The sequence below is a fragment of the Typopeltis vanoorti genome, chromosome 4 (genome assembly GCF_054136105.1).
Source record: "Typopeltis vanoorti isolate ZY-2024b chromosome 4, IOZ_Tvanoo_1.0, whole genome shotgun sequence".
Classification (NCBI taxonomy): Eukaryota; Metazoa; Arthropoda; class Arachnida; order Uropygi; family Thelyphonidae; genus Typopeltis; species Typopeltis vanoorti.
In genome coordinates, this window is record NC_143552.1 from 154,626,098 (window position 1) to 154,645,882 (window position 19,785).

Consider the following 19,785-nt stretch of genomic DNA (forward strand, 5'->3'; position numbering starts at 1 on the left):
TTAGTTTGTATGGCAGAGTCACAAAAGAAAATTCAAAATATTTTTCTTAATTAGAGTTGATCAGTGATACCTCTCTCGTCCTTGGACTCCATGGAGGTTTCATGTAATAATAATAATAATAATAATAATAATAAATTGTCAAATTGCCATTCATCATTTGTTTCGTTCAGGCCTCTTTTATTTTCAGTTTGTTTAAATTCACCTTCCACTCATTTTGAACACAAACCAGCTAATTCTCTTAATTTTATTTTTAGGTCTTTTCCATCTCCTGTCAAGAGAACTATATCATCAGATGAGATGAATCTTTGCATTAATTTTAATTCTCCACTCTTCCAGTTCAGTTCTTGACCGTGTGTGTTCAACTGATGGGTTGTGGATGACCAATTAATTATGTTTTCCGCATCTAAATAACCAAAGTTAGGCTGTATTCCCAAGGTTGTGGAACCTAATGCAGTTGTTTCTATATTTCTATGGCAACCTTATAGCAGTGTTATAATAACATCTGATATTATAGATATACCTAGGATCCAAGCCATAACATCGCTTTAATGTCTGAAATGCAATCCTCTGTTACAGACGTTAAAGAGATACAGCAGTTTTGACGATATGTAAGTTACGGTTTACAATGTTACACTGCCAGCTTAACTGGAATTAACTTTAATAATCATGCTTTAATAGATATGCATAATATAATAACATCTGATATTATAGATATATCTAGAATCCAAGCCATTATATCACTTTAAAAAATACTGAAATATGTCGATTTTTTTTAAATACTGATTTTCCAGTGGTCACTATCTTTATGTTCAGTGCCCTGATGACAGAAAATCATGTCAACAACAGCATTCCTTACCTGTTCGTTGTCATCCAGGTACACGAGCTGACTGAAGGTCTCGAGACCTAGAAGAGAATGACGTCATATATTTAGAAAGTTATTTTTAAAATATATTAATAATAATCAAATTTATACATTTTTTAATTCAAAATTTATGCCAAAAGGACTGCAAGTGTTATGGATAGAGAACATTTTTTCATCGTCTTTTAAAGATGAAGGGAAAACTATAATACAGTGATTGTAATTTCAATTAAAGACATCGCCACCAAGTGATATTTTTCGGAATCACAAGTGGTGCGTTGACACATTACGAAACTGATCGGCTCGTTAACCCTTCACACGAGAGAAGGATTTTGGATTATTTTACTTATATTAATTTATATAAAATATTCGTAGGATGATTAACGGTTATCGGCCTGTCTGTCACTACATTTTTAAAATAATATTCAAGAATTTCCTCTTTTTGATCTCTAATTCAACATTTTCGTGATGTGAGTGTAAAAGCAATTCACTACTTTATTTTTTAGTTTACACGTTTTGAGTACTAGAAAATGATACAAAACTGTTTTTAGATATTATTTTTTAAGGAAATACAATATTTTTAAAAAATAATATTTTAACTATAAAACAAATGTGGATATATTAAATATATTTGCAAACTTTAAAACGTTTTTTTTTAAGTTTAATAAATCTTAATATACACCTTTTATGTTTTTGAAATAATTTTATATTTCAATTATGCTTAGTTAAAAAAAGAATCTCCTTTCCGTTGATTCCTACATCAGTTCGTACGTACATATACATATGGAGGGATATAAGTGTCCACTTCGGTTAAGTTTTGGGGGTAGTGAAAAATGATTATAGTCGATCGTAACAGATTCTGAGTTTTAGGTGGGTGTTAGAGATGAGATAAGACTACGTGCTCGATCAGCAGAGCAGGTAAGACTTTTATTAGTTTCTGTTTCGTTTTCGTAAGTCTAGCCATGGACAAGTCTTTAGACAATCTCAATTTTAAGGAACTTTTGACGTTATTCAGGAATTTAGACAATCTACTACATAAAAAATGGCCAGATAAAATCGGAACACACCAGATCCTTGAAGTGGAGACAGAGGATCGCCATCCCTCTGAACTTCCTCCATGTTATTCACAAGACAGCTCCAGCAACATCAGCTGAAGATATCTCCAATACAAACTCCAGTGACTATCAGGTGGTCAGCAGGAGGAAGAAGAGGATGAAAAGGTCTGCCGCTGCAGAACCTGTAATAATACCCCAAGTCTTGGAAAGAACAGCTCCAATGGATACAACAGCACAACCTGTTGAAAATATAACGACGGTCTCAGGGACACAGCCCAAAGAGAGGATTCCTCCAGTAATTCTAAGAACGAAAGAAAACTAGTCTTCAATCGCGGAGATGATGAAGAACACAAAAATCAAATTTATTTCCGCTAAGAGTACGAATGAAGGCATCCGGATCTAAACAGAAGGAGCGACGGACTACCGCCAGCTCATCAGCCTTATGGGCGAACTGAAAATTCCATACCACACATTCTTCCAACTTAAGAGCGACAAAAACCTAAAAGTTGTCATCAGAGGACTGGCAGAAAACATTACACCCTGACGAAATAGCTACTGACTTCAGATCACAGGGTCTAGATACAATTAAGATCTCGCACATGCTTCGAGCAGACAAGCACCCCATGCCTCTGGTCTTAGTAGAGATCAGTAAAGACCAGAGAGAAATTTACGACCTTAAAACCGTCTGCAACTTAATCATCAAGACCGAACCTCTCAGAAGAAAGGCATCTGTCGGTCAATGCCATCGCTGCCAAAAGTATGGGCACGCACAAAAGTTATGTAGCTACACATGTGTTAAGTGCGGCGACAATCACACACTTGCACCAAACCAAGGACTACAGCTGCTAAGTGCGCGAATTGTGGCGGCCGACATCCAGCCAATTATAAGGGCTACTCACTTCACCTATCTAACCTATAGAAGACTAGAGAGGCATTATCCCCGCCCACTCAGAAGCGAGCCATGAAACCCGTGCCAGATTTCAAAGCGAGGGAAATTACAGCCGACAAAACTTACGCTTCTACGGTCTCTTCGCGTAACATATCCGGATCCCCGAGCAGCCTGCAACCAAAACCCTGCAGCGATCCTTGCTGCTGCACTAGGAGAAATGCGAATGGCCTTTAGCAAAACAAACCCCAGCAGGCCGACACCAACAAATTCCTCAGGAATACCCAAGTCATTTTCTCCATAATCAACAAATGACATACTCCCCTTCATCTCGATGCTGATATCCCAGATACTTCCGTGTTGCTTCGTAATATTACCACTACTTATGTCGCCCAAGCAGTTATTCATCCCGATCAACTCATCCAAGAGTGTCATGACGAAAACGACAGGTGGAAACATAAGCGCCCGAAAGCTGTTCAGCTTTTTGGTTCAGGCACTCTCGCACTGTCCTTAATAGGGTGTGCCAAGTGCTCGCTAATCTCTAAAGCAAGTCTATTTCTTAGCGATGAAGAGATTATCATCCAAGGGATTGAGGTCCATTCAGCCACAGAAGTTAACAGTTAACATTCGTTGTTATCTCTACTTACGCTTCTCCAGCTTGAAGCCATGGAGAGTTTAGGATCATTCGTAGACTTGCACACATTGTAACTTGATAATATTAGAGGACAGATGTCCCTATATTTACACTTTCCTGCAAACTATAGCAACAAAGTTCTTTTCAAAAGCATCTGTACACCCCAACAAATTGGCTCAACTAGCTGCAAATTACGAAGCAACAGATTACTTCAAACATACAAGAATCAAAAGCCATCTTAAACTCCAATTCTGATGTTTAATCTTCAAGCCCTCTCAGGGCTAGCAATTGGCTCATAAATTTTTCCACTCACTGTTTCCCTATCAGATAGCGGGGAGTATGAAAAGCATTTTGCTTCACCCTTTATGTCAGAAATGTTAATCGTTAAATTCATTGTCATCCCGGCCACCACACGGGATGACAATGAACTCAGCGTTGGTTCTACTCAGTGACGGTCTCCCCACCACTGAGCAGAACCGCTCATATTCCAGGAAAAAAGCATTCACCGACATGGACAATCTTTCCACCACTCGTAGGGAGTAGTCCGGGGCCAAAATCGCCCATACATGTCGTACGAGGCAACCAAAATGGGTACCCAGGGAGGGTAATGGATGGTGCTGTAGCCAATGAAGTTTTAACTGAAGCTCGGCTATTGCTGTTACTCTGCTGCCATGATCAGAGCTTATAGCCCTGATCATGACCACATTACCCCATCCATATATTTTCTTCTACAGATAACAGGGAATATGAAAAGCATTCTTGCTTAACCCATCTTGCAAAAAAAAAAAAAAATCGTTCTCATTTAGTAACTTCAATTTAGTAATTTCAATATGTGGTATGTTGTGAAAGAGAACTTTTAACCGAGTTTGCATTCATTTTACGTGAATATAATATGATTTCATTGCTAATATATTGCATTTAGTATATTCGCTAGATTATCCTGCTTGCGTTTAGTCATATATCGTTTAGACCAAGTGATAAAATGCGTTAACGGTAATGTGGAATTTAAATAAACACAATATTTCTTATCGCAATTTAGTTTCACAGATAATTGCGATAAGAAAGAGCAGTGAAAATATTCTTAGCAAAGTAGCGTTTTCAAACCTGGCTACTGATTTTCTTGTTACGCACATCTGATTTGTCTCCACAGAGTCAAGACATTTGCTCTTTGGTTTAAAAGACCTGAGTTAGCCGGTCTCATACGGAGGTAGAGGGTTTCGTACACGAGATTCTGGTCTTTCATCCGCAAAAAAACAGTTGAAGAGCACACACACACACACACACACACACACACACACACACACACACACACACACACACACACACACACACACACACACACACACACACACTGAGTGGATAACGTTAGACTAGAAGCATCGAGAGCGCCCCCTGTGGGTGCTGGTAGTTAGAATTTGCTGTTGGGCAGATCTAGGAATTAATATTTCGCAAATCTTGGGTTAAATCTTAAGTTTCACACAATTATATGCATTTAGATTTGGTTTGTTTCTTAAATGTGGCCAAATAAAGAACATCAGCAGACAGAAGTTTTCAAAACAATACAACAGCATATTGAAAAAGTGGAAATTAAAGATCCAACATTATTTCAAAGCCGAATGTTTTTAGAAACTATGAAAGTCTCGTAAAGTCGATTAAAGAGCTGACGAGAATACAATCCACGACATTCGAGTTGCTTTTAGCTTGCACTACTTAAAATACACGAGCGCTGCCCAAGCGTCCGTATATTCGCCTTTTATTAATGCATTTGATAAAGATTTGAAAAAGGCAAATATACGAACGCTTGGGCAGCGCTCGTATATTTTAGCTTGCCCTACTTTTAAGTAGGGCAAGCTAAAAGCAACTCAAATGCCGTGGATTGTATTCTCGTTTATGAATTTCAGGCAAGTTATATATCGGAGAAAGGGAAAATTAAAAGGTTCGAGTTTTTAAACTGAATTAGGGGGTTAAAATATGACATTTTAATAAGTCTTTTTAATTTTTTTCTGGGAATTTGTAAGGGTCATAATCCAGAAGTTTGTAAGGGGTCCGGTCTCTGAGCAAGGCATCATTTGCCCACCACATCATTATTTTTATCAGCCCTAGTAATTATTATATTTTTGCCTTTGCATAATTTGTAGAGAGCATGGAGTTGGCTGTTGGAGATATTTCTTTTAGTAAGAAGCTTGCGTAAAGATGTTAACCGCGTCCTGTCTGATGTTGTGGGTATATTTAGAGGCAGGTTGCAGAGCCTGCACTCTACAAGTAACGTGGAGTCTCTAGTGCCCGAACTTGAATAGGCGCTACTGCAAATTTGTGGCCTACTCTAAAAACAATGACGGCTGTAAAGTCGAGTTGATTTTTTGAGTTTGATGTGGTGTTAAAAAAAAAGATCCGTTTTCCTTTATTTTGTGAAATCTTTACGGACAGAAATATCACAAAGAATTCTCCAAATTTCGGGTTTAGAATAGAAGTATGCAGCCAAAGCTCTCTTCAGTTTGAAGAGGGCTAATGGCTGCGTGAATCGCAGATAAGTTACTACGAGTGCCGGCGATCTGTTCTCGAAATAATGCAAAAGCCAGAACGTCTACAGATTCCAAGGACTTTAGATGAGTGCAAAGATTTGAAGAGCTTGATCAGTGACATAATTAAACGCAGATTTTATAGTTCCAAAATACCAGAACTATGAACACTGCGTTTAATTATTTCTTTGGTTTTATTTCATTAAACCTAATTCTGAGCTTAAACTTGCATTTAAGCCTTATTTCAGAGCACTTTGCACAATACTACCGCCAAGAATGTGATATTTCCCATTTTAATTTTGGACTTGTTTCTTATTTACCATCAAAAAAGTCAGAGAATCCCCGCTTTGATTATTCACAATGAAAAATAAAGATAGGATCATACCAATCACTACACAAAATAAATAAATAAATAACAGTTACAGGAAGAAGCCAAATTACGAGGTCATAATAAATAATTTATTTGAAAGAAAATTAAAAAAAAAATTATGCCCAACGTCAATCAATCGGTGTAGTGAAACTGTTAAATTTCATTTCATCATCATCAGCATCATCATCATCAAATTCCTGCCATGTAACCTCAAGGGGTGTACAAGATATGAATAAATTTAATTTCATCATCTTATATTTAGAAAATATCTCATTATTTTGTGCTAATCAATGATTTATCCTAAAGTGAATGTTTTTTTTTCTCCATATGTAGTAAAATTTAAATGATGACATGCATTTTTTACCCCTTTTAGACTTTGCTATTCAATTTCTTCCATATCATGTTTCGTAAATCAAAAGAAAACTGAAAATACGTGCAATTTTTTCTAAAATGTCCAGTTAAGTATCAATTTTTTATGTCTGTTTAATATATTTCTATAAATACTATATTAATAAATAAATACTATATAAATAGATATTAATATAATACTAATATATTTTGAAATCATAAGATTGATTAATAAATTGATTCATGCATTTATTATTATTATTACTTGGTAACTCCAAGTAGTTCAAGGATTCATAACAAGAGGGCACTGCACTCCACACAAACCACTGTCTTTACTAATCTTCATCTACTTACAAGGCCATTAACTGTCATTAGCACACAACGCCATCTACTACCCACCAGTAATTTTTTTTTTCACTATAAATTCTGTTAATTCTGTGGCCTATTTACTTTAAATTTAAATTTAAACTTACTTTATTTAAACTTATTTAAATTTACTTTATTTAAATTTAGTTTAAAGTCATATTTTGCTATTCATTTTTAAGAAATTTTGTTAGTTCTCTTTATAAAGTATTATCGTTAAATATATAAGATGTGTTGGTTCTACTTCGTTCGGCTATACTTTTTTCCAATGTTACATTATTAGAGATCCCATTGCATAAGGAGAAGAATAAGGATATTTGCATTTTTAAAAACGAATAATAGGATGGCTTTCTAATTTTCAAATAATATTCTGTCCGTGCTAATAGGATGACACACAAAAGTAACGAACCTGCCCAGGTTCATTGATAACTGAGAATTAATTACCACATTCTAGTGATAAATTAAAATCTTACTTTACCACTTTTATTGCGAAGGGAATAAATCTGAATTTCCATTTAAAAAAATACTTTTCTCCTTTTGTATTGGATAATATTATTTATAAAGAATGTTATCAATTCTAGGACAATTCAAAATAACAACAAAAAAAAAGATTTTGCTTTCACAATGTTAATAAAATTGCGAATATATTCATACACCTTTTACATTTTAAAATTAGATTACGTTATATCCTTTCAGGTACGAAGTTCAAAAAACCCTTGGAGAGTAATGGATGGCAATGCTGTAGCCAATGAAGTTCTAACTGAGGCTCGGCTATTGCTGTTACCCTCCTGCCATGATCAGAGCTTTAATAGCTCAATAATATCTTATCCCTACACTGTCCTCTACAGATAACGGGGAAGATGAAAAGCATTCTTGCTTCGCCCCTTTAAGCCAGTCTTTATAAGGATCTCATCACCCGGAAAGAGTCGATTGAGGCATTGTGTGGAGTGACCGGCAAGTGATATTTGTTATCAATGTGTCCTGAACACCACGCCATTATATATCAGTGCTCCTACCCAAAAAATTCAGAGTCCTGCAAGTGCCGGTAAGGCTTAAAACTGCACGATAAGCGTTTTTTTTTTTTTCACCTTTAGATACTTCACATTGATAGTCATGGAAAAACAGCTAAATGAGACAATATTCGAGGAGGTATATCGAGAATTTATAAGACTAGGTGAACTACTTAACAACAATTGGCCGGGAAAAGTGAAACTTTACGACACGTCTCTCCCGGAAGGTGTCACAGACGTTGTCGCAGAAGATCAGTTAGAATCGGTGCCTTCTACTCCTTCAGACTTTGTAGAAGTGCGCGCACGCAAAAAGCGAAGAACAACAGAAGAACCGCACAAAGACAACGAAATGGAACAGGATGCTCAGGGTTCGGATGCCGCTGTTTCTCCCGAAGAAAAGGTGCCTCCGATCATCCTTAGAGAAAAGCAGAAGTGGGCAGCTTTAAGATCCACAAGGTCCAATCTGCACATTGGCTTCATTAAGGCCAAAAGCATGGATCAAGGAATAAAGATACAGCCAGCAACAGTGACAGACTATAGAAGGTTGACCAAAGAACTGGACCATAGAGGCATCCAATATCATACCTTTGTGCTCAGCTCGGAAAAAAACTTAAAAGTGGTCCTTCGTGGTGTCTGTGAAGACATTGACACTGCAGAAATAGCTGCTGACCTTAATTCTCAGGATCTGCTTCCAGTCAAGGTGAGCAGAATGTAAAAACAGAGAAAACTCCCATGCCATTAGTCCTAGTAGAGATTCATAAAATTTACAAAAATATCTACAACTTAAAAACAGTCTGTGGTCTCATCGTCACACCAGAACCACTCCGGAAAAGATCATCTTCTGGACAGTGCCAGAGGTGCCAGAAGTTTGACCATGCCCAGAATCTATGTAGAGCGGAATATAGATGTTTGAAATGTGGGGAGAGCCACCCAACCAATACCTGCACAAAGCCAAGGACCACCTCGGCCAAATGTGTCAACTGCGGTGGCCCTCATCCTGCGAACTACAAAGGATGTACTCAGCACCCAAAGAACAGACGGATGGAGTCATTCAATCAGCCCTCCTCCTACAGTATAAGAACACCAGAAGGCCAGGCATCAAAACCAGAGACTCAGCGGCCACAGTTGGAGACCTTCAATAATAGAGACACCCAAAAGCAAACAAGCAGTTATGCCGATGTGACCCGTACAAATAGACCAATACCAGAACAAAATCAACCAATAGCACCTATAAATCTAACAGCTGTTATTACGGCCTCACTAGCAAACATGCTACAAGATTTCAGCCTGTCAAACCCTACTGCAACCTCCACTAAAAGATTTCTTCGTGAAACGCAGGTCATCCTCACAGCGCTCATAAATGAATAGTAACAAACTCATTCCACCATCTCTTCAGATCGTCGCTTGGAATGCAAATGGCCTCAAAAACAAACTTCCTGAACTCCGAGATTTCACATATAGGTATCAACCAGATGTTTTATTAATCAATGAAACTCATTTAAAACCCTCAGACAATCCTAAAATAAGGGGTTATCGCCTATACAGAAATGATAGATTACTCTACAGAAGCGGCGGCACTGCCATCTTCATTAAAAATTATATTAAGCACCACTCTCTGAGTAACCCTTCAACCACTAACCTTGAGATCATTGGCGTGGAAGTGGTCACCAGCTCCGCTGGCAGATTGAAAATCTACTAAGCTTACAACCCTCCCCAAAAATCTCTACTACACTCTGACCTAAATGCCATCTTATGTGTCAGAGAGCCCACTATTATAGCTGGGGATCTGAACTCCAAGCACCCTGCGTGGAATTGCACAAACACCAACAAGAATGGTTGCATCCTTTCCAATTACTTAGGATCAAGCAATGCTGTTGTGGCGGGCTCCACCGAACCAACTCATCTCAGTACGTTTGGCACTGCTGACATCCTGGATATAGCTATCCTGCAGGATATCAAACTTCAATACAGCATTACATCCATGGATGAACTATCATCCGATCACAACCCAATTCTACTACAGCTGGGAAAACAAGAATACCTGTCTCCTCCTTCTCACTCCTACATAGCACGGGAAAGACTGTCAACAGCACTGAAGGATTATATTGGACCTGTTCCTCACATACGCACAAAAGAAGAAGTAGAAACTGCAGTTACAAATCTCACACAACAAATTAATTCTGCTATAACGGTAGCTTCCTCCTACAAATCTGCCCGCAAGCCAGGTCGTTTGCCTGAAGACATCATGAACTTGATCAGAGACAAAAAAACAGAGCTAGGAAAAGATTCTGTAATACGTGTGCAAGATAAAACAGCTCTAAACAGATAAAATGGGGTAGTAAGAAATGCACTCAAAGCTCATAGAGACCAAGTATGAGAAGAAAAGTTAACCTCCATGTCACCTACCGAATGAGTTTGAATAAGTTTGAATGAGTGTCTGACCTTGCTTTGACTACATATATAATATTCACAGCAAGGTCAGACACTCATTCAAACTTCCTGACACCAGCACGGACCATATTGCACCAATATCACCTGCTGAGATATATGACATTATTAAAAAATTAAAGAACAAAAAAGCTCTTGGGCCCGACGGCATTACTAATTGGGTGATCAAACTTCTGCCCCGAAAAGCAGTAGTGCACCTGACCATAATGATAAATGCAATCCCAAGTCTTCACAATTTTCCTTCCACCTGGAAACTGGGCGATGTAATTCCTATACATAAGCCAGGCAAGGATCCTCACCTGCCTCAAAATTATTGTCCAATTAGTCTCATCTCCAAACTAGGCAAGATTACGGAGAAGGTCATCCTCGCACGTCTTCAAGCCTCAATAAATGAACTAGATGTCCTTCCTAAAGGGCAGTTCGGCTTTCGGCAATACCACAGTCCTCACCAAATCCACAGAATTGTGGAATACATTACTACCAGCTACAACTGGCGTCAATACACAGGAGCTGTTTTCCTTGACCTATCCAAAGCATTTGACAACATATGGCACTTTGGATTGCTACATAAATTTATCTCGGCTGGTATCTCAATGAAATTGACACATTTAGTTAGTTCATGTCTGCAAAACAGGACCATGCAAGTCAAGATTAACGGAGCTACCTCATCTCAGCGAACCATCTTGGCCGGAGTGCCACAGGGATCACTACTGGCTCCACAGCTGTTCTCTGTATACATCTGATATCCCGCACAACCCAATGACATTCATCATGGCCCTGTATGCAGATGACACAGCATTATTAGTCAGATCTTTCCGACCACATTTCGTTACTAGAAAACTTCAAGAAAACCTTCTAAAATTAGAAAGATGGTTCTGCAAATGGAGACTGCAAGTAAATCCTCTAAAATGTTCAACTATTCTCTTCACAAAAAGGTCGATATCTCCTGTAGGAGACGTCTTATTATTCAACACCAAAATTCCCTGGCAGACGGAAACAAATTACTTAGGTGTCGTCCTCGACAAAAAATTGACTTTTAACCAACACATCAAAGCTACATGTACAAAGGCATCTAAAGCCATTGTTCGGATCTACCCCGTAATATACAGAAGCAGCAAGCTAAACGTCAGAATCAAACTGCTTTTATACCAGCTGACGATTCGTCCTATAGTTACTTATGCTTCTCCAGCCTGGAGCCACACTTCCACTACAAATATTATCAAATTGCAACGGGTTCAGAACAAATGCTTGAGAATGATCCTAAACGCCCCATGGTTCGTCAGAAATCAACTTCACCGAGATACAAAGGTTCCTTCTATCTTCTTCCTGCAAGCTTTAGCTGCAAAGTTCTTCCTAAAGACGTCCACTCATCCCAATGATCTAGTTCAGCAAGCTGTAGCCTATGAGCCTACGGATACATTCAAACACAAAAGACCAACAGCCATTTTAAGTGAGATTATACATCACTTCCTTCAGTGATGTATAATCTCCATGCCCATTTCGGGCGAGCAAACTGCTCATAATATTTTCCCTCACTGTGACCATAACAGACAACGGGGAATATGAAAAGCTTTTCGCTTCACCCCTTAAGTCATAAATTCCAATTCTCAATCTCATCACCCGGTGGTAACTGCAATGCTGTGGCTAATGAAGTTTTAACTGAAGCTCGGCAATTGCCATTACCCAGCCATGACTAGAGGTTTTTGCTCAATAACACCCCATCCACGCAGATTTTCTTCATTCAGATGACGGGATAAAGAGTCGAGGACTCAGTCCATCCCCCAGTCCTTTTAAGGATAAATCTCATCACCCACAAACTAAAATCCAGATGAAGGGATAAAGAGTCAAGGACTCAGTCCATCACTCAATTAAGTTCAAAGTTGAAAATCGTGATCGCGAAGGAAAGAATTCTCTCTCCCTTTAATAATTGCGGAATAAAAATCCATCCATTGACTTTTGATGTGAGCGGAAGTGTTATTTTAGGCTGGACCTGATTAAATTTTATCTAAGATTTTTTGGGAAACTCACATTGCACTGGAGTTAACATAGTTTGAAACCTACTCTCTCCCCATCTGCATGAAATATGCACGAGGTCTTATGGCCGCATAGTTCCCACCCGAAACGAGGACCAATAGGGAATTTATGGTATTTTAAGGAGGTAGGTTTCACTCTGTGGCCAAGTGAATTCATGACATTCCTTTCCCCTTTTAGTAGGGCACTACAAACTCGCTTTACTTAGCTAGTAGACTTCCGCGTGAGTCCACAGGATCTGCTAGTAGGCTATAAGCCTACAGGATTGCTAAAACAGGCATAACTGACAAGAGATATATCTACCAAGGCGCTTTGAATCCAAGTATGGACATCACGGACGATATTGTTCAAGCCTTCAGCAAAGAGCAGTTGCTTGACCTGTTCAAGAAGATATTAAAAAGGTTTGATGCAGAATTCCCCGGATTTATAAACATATACTCCTAGGTCAATAATCAAGAAGGAGAAGATGAGGATACAGAGGACAAATTCACAACGGTCCCATCGCCCAAGAACCTTCGACAAATCGACTCCCAGTGTGCACAGGCAACCAAAAGGCGGAGAACCCCTGAAGATCTTATGGAAGAAGAAGAAGATCTAACACCACAAGCTTCAGAAGACAAAAAAAAAGAAAAAGTCCCACCAGTGATTCTCCGAGACAAAGAAAGTAGACATCGGTTTCAAGGACGCTTGGTGAACAAAACATCAACTTATCCAGGGCCAAAAACACAGATGAGGAAGTTCAGATTCATCCCGCTACTGTCTCAGATTATCGCAAAATGACAAAAATGCTGGACAATTCCAAATTGCCCTTTAACACCTTTGCATTGGCAAGCGAGAAAAATCTAAAAGTGGTCCTCAGAGGGTATCACAACAGATGAGGTCACTGCTGACCTCATCAGTCAAGGACTTACCCCAATCAAAGTCAGCAGAATGGTGAGATCTGACAAAAGGGCAATGCCTTTAGTACAAGTAGAAATCGGTAACACCCAGAAAAGTATATATACGAAGTGACAGATATCTGCAGGCTCAAAATTACTAGTGAGCCTCTAAGGAAAAGGGCATCGGCAGGCCAATACTATAGATACCGAAATGGGCATGCCCAAAATTTGTGCAGAGCAGCCTACAGATGTCTAAAATGTGTTGAAGGATACCAGACCAGCTCCTGCACCAAGCCAAGCACCTACACCTGCTTGTTGTGCCAATTGTAGCAGACCTCACCCTGCAAACTGCAAGGGGTGCCTTTTCTACCAAAAAAATTGTGGGTCAGCAAGAGTGAATCCTGCGCCTCCAAGTAATGACACCATAAGCAACCAAGCAGGTTGCCCTCATGTTCGAAATACCTCAATTTCAACAGCACAGGAAGGCACGCGATCTCCATCCATGACCAAAACATATGCAGAGGCAACTCGAACTCAAATTCCTTCATCACATGAGCAAGCAAGCTCCAACTTAACATCAATTCTAACTGCGTCTCTTGTCACCATGCCGCAGGAATCCAGCAAAGCAAGCTCCTCACCATCTTCCAAACAGAGATTTTATCGTTTTATCAGCACTATACAATGTATAAAAAACTCAAACCAAACTCACTCACGATAATAGCATGGAAACAGCATGGAATGCTAATGGCCTACTAAACAAAATCCTAGAACTGCAAGAGTTCACTCACAGATACAATCCTGATATAGTCCTATTGAAAGTTTATTTTTCACTTGGTTAGAGTATAATAAATTTAGTTTAATCCTTTATCCAAGTGTGAGCAAACAAAGTTTGCGCCTGAAAGTATCTTCAGGACTGGGTTAAGGTGGTACAACACCAGGGCAACTCGTTGCGTACAATGTATTGATAGCTATTCAAAACATGAATAGTTAGCTTCCTCCAAGTAAGAATGGGTTTCCTTCTACCATGTTCTATATCACTGGTGCATATTCAAATCTGACCTCTTTTGCATATGTATTTTAGTATCAGTGAGCAATGGTTCTAACCTACCTATCAGATCCATAAGTTAAGTGGTTTGACCAATTTCCTTCTTATTACATATGAATTTATTCATTTGATTTCCTACTATACCAGCTTTGCTAATTCTATTCGCTATTCCTGTATTTAATTTGCTATATTCACTAAAAAACTGAAATGTTTTACCCCAGGCGCAAACTTTGTTTGCTCACACTTGGATAAAGGATTGAACTAAATTTATTATACTCTAACCAAGTGAAAAATAAACTTTCAACATCTTTCTCTAAATCCAGAGTAAATTATTAAAAGATGTTATTAAAAGAATTATTAAATTGCCAATTGGCACACCAATTGGCAATTCTTATAGGTGGAGATGACCTGCTAATGCTTCTGCCTGATATCTCCACTTGCGCCTGGCTCCCACTGAAGAGACCTCAATAAAGGTCATAACTAGTCTGGGTAGTGGCCCTTCCCTTAATGCATAACATTAGACATATCCGCAAGGAGATGTGTTTTGCATTATAGGAGATACTGAGACAGGAGTGTTGGTAGCTTGCTCCACCTTTGCAACGAGTTGCCCTGGTGTTGTACCACCTTAACCCAGTCCTGAAGATACTTTCAGGCGCAAACTTTGTTTGCTCACACTTGGATAAAGGATTAAACTAAATTTATTATGATATAGTCCTAGTTAACGAAACGCACCTTAGGGCAGCTAATAGCCCAAAATTTGGGGTTTTACTTGTATAAAACAAACAGACTTACCGCCAGTGGAGGAGGCACAGCCGTATGTATACATCAAAAACTATTTAAGCCACAACGTCCTGACCAACCCACAGACCAAGAATCTTGAGATGACAGGTATTGAAGTTCACACTAACAATGCCAGCAGCATCAAAATCTACGCCGCATACAACCCACCCGGTGTCCCACTGTTGGCAGCTGATTTGGATTCCATTCTCGGCTCTATTGACTCCATTATTATGGCTCGAGACTTTAATGCCAAGCATACAGCTTGGTTCAGTTCCACAATCAATGACAAAGGTCGTCTTATACACCAGTGTTTCTCAACCTGTGGTCCTTGGACCAAAGGTGGTCTGCAGGCAGATTTAAATTAATTAAATAAATATATATATTTTAATTATACAAACAAAACAAATTAAAATTGAATAAGTAAGTAAAATTATTTAAATCAAATGGAAGCTTAAAAAAACCAACAAATAGCATCAGAATGTTCAAAGGCCGAAGCAATAAAACTATATTGTTTTTCACTTCACCCTTCTTTTATTATTCGTCATTCTGCCGCTAATTTTGTAGCTGCAGAATGACGAATAATAAAAGAGAGGTAAAGTGAACAACAATATAGTTTTATTGCTTCCACCTTCCCTTGCTGTTTTGTCAGATTTGAAGTGAACATGTGTTATCCACATGTCAACCAATTGCTTGTTGTGTATTGATTTTTATTATTAAAGGTTAACCTCCTTCAACGAAGGCTAAGTATATCGTGCTTAGTGATACTCGGACAAAGTATGTCGTGAGTTACCACCAGTATTTATATATTTATATATTTCTCGGAAACGTTTTTAATAATGGAAAAGTGGCTTAGAACTAGAACTTTGAAAAGTTACAGGCGATGCTAACCCTAATTGTGATGCACGTGTTGTAACGGCGAGTAAATCCGATACTATAAAAGTAGAAGAAACAAGCAGTTCAAAGAAAAAACACAGTAGGAAATATAACAGTTCATATTTGGAATTCGGGTTTACTTGGTGTGGAGATGAAAGTGAACAGAAATGTGTTTTGTGTTATGAAGTGTTGTCGAACGAGTGCATGAAACCTGCGAAACTCAGACGACATTTAAAAACTAAACATTGTGATGTGAAAAATAAGCCAAATGAATTTTTTCAGAGACGCTTAGGGACATTAAATCATGGGAAAGATGTAGTTTCGGCCATGGGCTCGATTAATAGCAAGGTACTGGAAGCATCCTATCTCTTAAGTTTACGCATAGCGAAAACATGGAAACCTCATCCTTTCGTGGAAAATTTGCTACTTCCAGCTATAAAAGATGTGGTAAAAACTATGTTTGGCAACAAGTTACTAAAAGATATTGATTTGATTCCTCTTTCAAATAACAATGTCGGTCGCAGAATTAATGATATGGCAGCTGACGTAGAATCTCAGTTAATCGAAATAGTTAAGAAGAGCCTTTATTATGCGTTACAAATAGACGAGACTACTGATGTTACAAATGATGCGCAGTTAATATGTTACGTAAGATATGCGCATGATAACAGAATTCATGATGATATTCTGTTTTATAGAACTTTGTCATCCCGAACAACTGAAGAAGAAATATTTCACACTCTCAATAAGTACATAATAAACAAAGGGATCCAGTGGAAAAAATGTATAGGCTTCTGTTCGGATGGAGCTGGTGCCCTACAGGCAGGCATAGTTGAGGGTTGTTTCTATGGTCAAGGAAGTGGCTCCGGATATGAATCGGGTATATTGTTTCATACACAGGGAAAGGTTGGCCTCCAAAGGAATGCCACCAGAATTTAAAAATGTGCTACACAACGCTGTAAAGCTAGTTAATTTTATTAAGGCTCGACCGTTAAATAACAGGTTATTTTCAGTATTCTGCAATGAAATGGGCAGAGAATATACACAACTTTTACTTCATTCTGAAATTCGCTGGCTTTCCAGGGGCAAAGTACTAACAAGGTCTCATTTCAATTAAGGCACGAAGCTTTATTATTTGTAAAGGAACGTAATTCTGATTTTGCATCTCCTTGTTGACGAAGTATGGTTATCAACACTATCCTATCTTACAGACATTTTTTCGAAATTAAATGAACTAAATCTCTCCCTTCAGGGAAATTCTTGAACTGTTCTTGATGCGTACGACAAAATAAAGGCATTCGAGAAAAAATAACAACTGGTGTTGTGCATTAGTTATTTAAAAGTCAGATAGCACCTTTTCCAACATTGGAATCCTTTTTAGTGGAAGATGATTTTTTTTTGTTGATTCTGAGTTTCTGAAAAGAGTATGTGACCACCTCAAAACTCTGAAACAGGATTTTGAAACATATTTTCCGAATAACTTTTATAAGAAATTTCTGTGAGTTCAAGATCTATTTCAGGCTTACAGCCATGAGAACGACCTTTCATTATCGAAAAAAGAACAGTTTAATTGAGCTTTCAAGTGACAGTGGGCTTAAAATGCAATTTCGCGATCTTGGTTTGACTCAATTCTGGATCTCGGCTTCAGTGAGAAGTGAATTTCCCGAATTATCTGAAGAAGCATTGAAAATCATCATGCAGTTTTCTACAACCTGTTGTTGGATTCCGAATGAGGAGAATCGGAAATTATTAATACTTCATTCATAGTCCAACATAATCAGCCATTCCCTAAGCCAAATTTATTCATCAGACTAATAATCTCTTGTTAATAGTATGCTATTCATATGATTTCTTTCAAGTTATGTTTATTAATATTTATTTGTTCATTTATTATTTTGATATAAAGTACAGTTGTAAAAACTATGTATTAAATATCACTTATATATTATGAAATTAATATTACTGATACGGAGATAAAAATTCTGAATTATGCAATCCTTTTATGTTATTAGTGAAATGTAATGTATCCAAGAAATTCTGCGAAATAAGACTTCATTGGTTGTTGTGAGAAATGACGTTATTTTTAGCCAATGCGTGCCTTATCGTGAGTTACTGTACAATATGCAAGAAGCCAGTTCGGTATCAACAAAACCAGTTTGAACCAGATTTTGGCGGGAAAGGAGAGCAGGATGTCACGAGTAGTACATGAAAAAGGGAAGACAGTAGAAAGCGAGAGAGAGGGAAGTAACCTGGGGCTGAACGGAGTCGGAAAGACTGGGAACCGCTCTGTATTTTGACTATCTTTCTTCGAGCTCTTATTCTTTTATAAATTCCTATCGCCTCACAGAAGGATAGCGTTCGACGAAAGGATAATAAGAATGATCAAGAAATATCGAAAGTTAGGCAATTACGAACAAGAAGATAAATTTTCCCGAGTTAATCAGTTACTGAAATCCAGGATTCTATAATATTTGTGTGTTCTCAATGTGAAAGAAAGTATTCAAGAACCAAGGAGAGTTTCCAGGATTCTCGATAATGAGGACGCTATGCTGTCTATACCAGTAAGGATATTTTTTCTATGCCCCATGTGAAGTAACGAAGCTTGTTTCTGGAGAACATGATATAATTCGTATTGTTGAAATTAACAGTTCAAGATTGAATGTGTGAAAGAAGCCTGTTACGAGAGAATGCAATGGAAATTTGAGTCTGAATTTTGTTAACTATTGTGTTAAATTGATAACCTTAAAGGTTGCTTAATGAATGTCTGATGACTTGCGCTTTGTGATGGTTCTGAATAGTTAAGCTGAATCAATATTTGAAGTACATTAAATGACAGCTTTGTTCACAGTGAAATTGTATTTGAAATCTTTGATAATAAGAAAAGTAGAATTTATATGTATAAATTCCAATCGTTAATGATATACTCAGCTAAGTAAATTACTAATGTCTTAATGAGAACTTATTCATTCTTAAATTGTATTATCCCTACTAGAAATTCTTGTTTTAATGTAAATTTATGTCTTAAAGCATTAAATAATTGTTTTGAGTTGAATCTTGTGTTTGCCTGATTTCTTTCATTGCACCGCTCATTAAAATAGTTCGAATCTTAGCGGGAACCCTATATATATAATAAGGAGAATTTCGGCCCGAATTAAGTTGCTAACAATATTGCGCTAGCTGACGGTTGATTTCACAACGTTGCTTATGCAAATTAGAACATAGAGTGGCGCAGTTAAAAATAAATTTTCTCTGTGTTCGAATGTGCAGTCAGTCAACAGCTAGAATATACATCAGAGTAGAACGTAGGATCCAACACTATCTTTGTGAGAAAGGATTTTTATCACTCCTTCAAATAAAAACAAAATTACAGAAATCGTCTTAGTGTGAGTGTGCCGAACTTCGACCGAAGTTGACCAAAATTGAGCCAGATATCCAGCAACTTTGCAAGAGTTGATGCTGAACCATCTCATTAAAAGTGAGTAGTAACATAATTATATCATATTATTTATTTGTACTACAGTTTCCGATTATTCTCGTTACTGGTTTTGGAATTCATCCATTTCCAAAATCGGGGATGAAACGAAAGTTACCCAAAGTGACGTCACGGTGAAGCTCGGCTCAGCTCTGCTGGCGAGGAGGATAGCTTCCCGCATCCCGTTTAGCGAAGTTCCGTATCTCGTACGATC

At 38.0% G+C, this 19,785-nt stretch overlaps 1 protein-coding gene across 1 annotated transcript in view; it reads right to left on the minus strand.

Annotated features, from left to right (window-relative positions):
* Positions 1-19,785, minus strand: part of LOC150107771 (beta-hexosaminidase subunit beta-like) — a 79,205-nt gene that overhangs the window by 26,860 nt on the left and 32,560 nt on the right. The window contains exon 4 of the mRNA XM_090392042.1: positions 857-903. Coding sequence (XP_090248168.1) covers positions 857-903 — 47 coding nt within the window. The remainder of the gene's footprint in view (positions 1-856; positions 904-19,785) is intronic.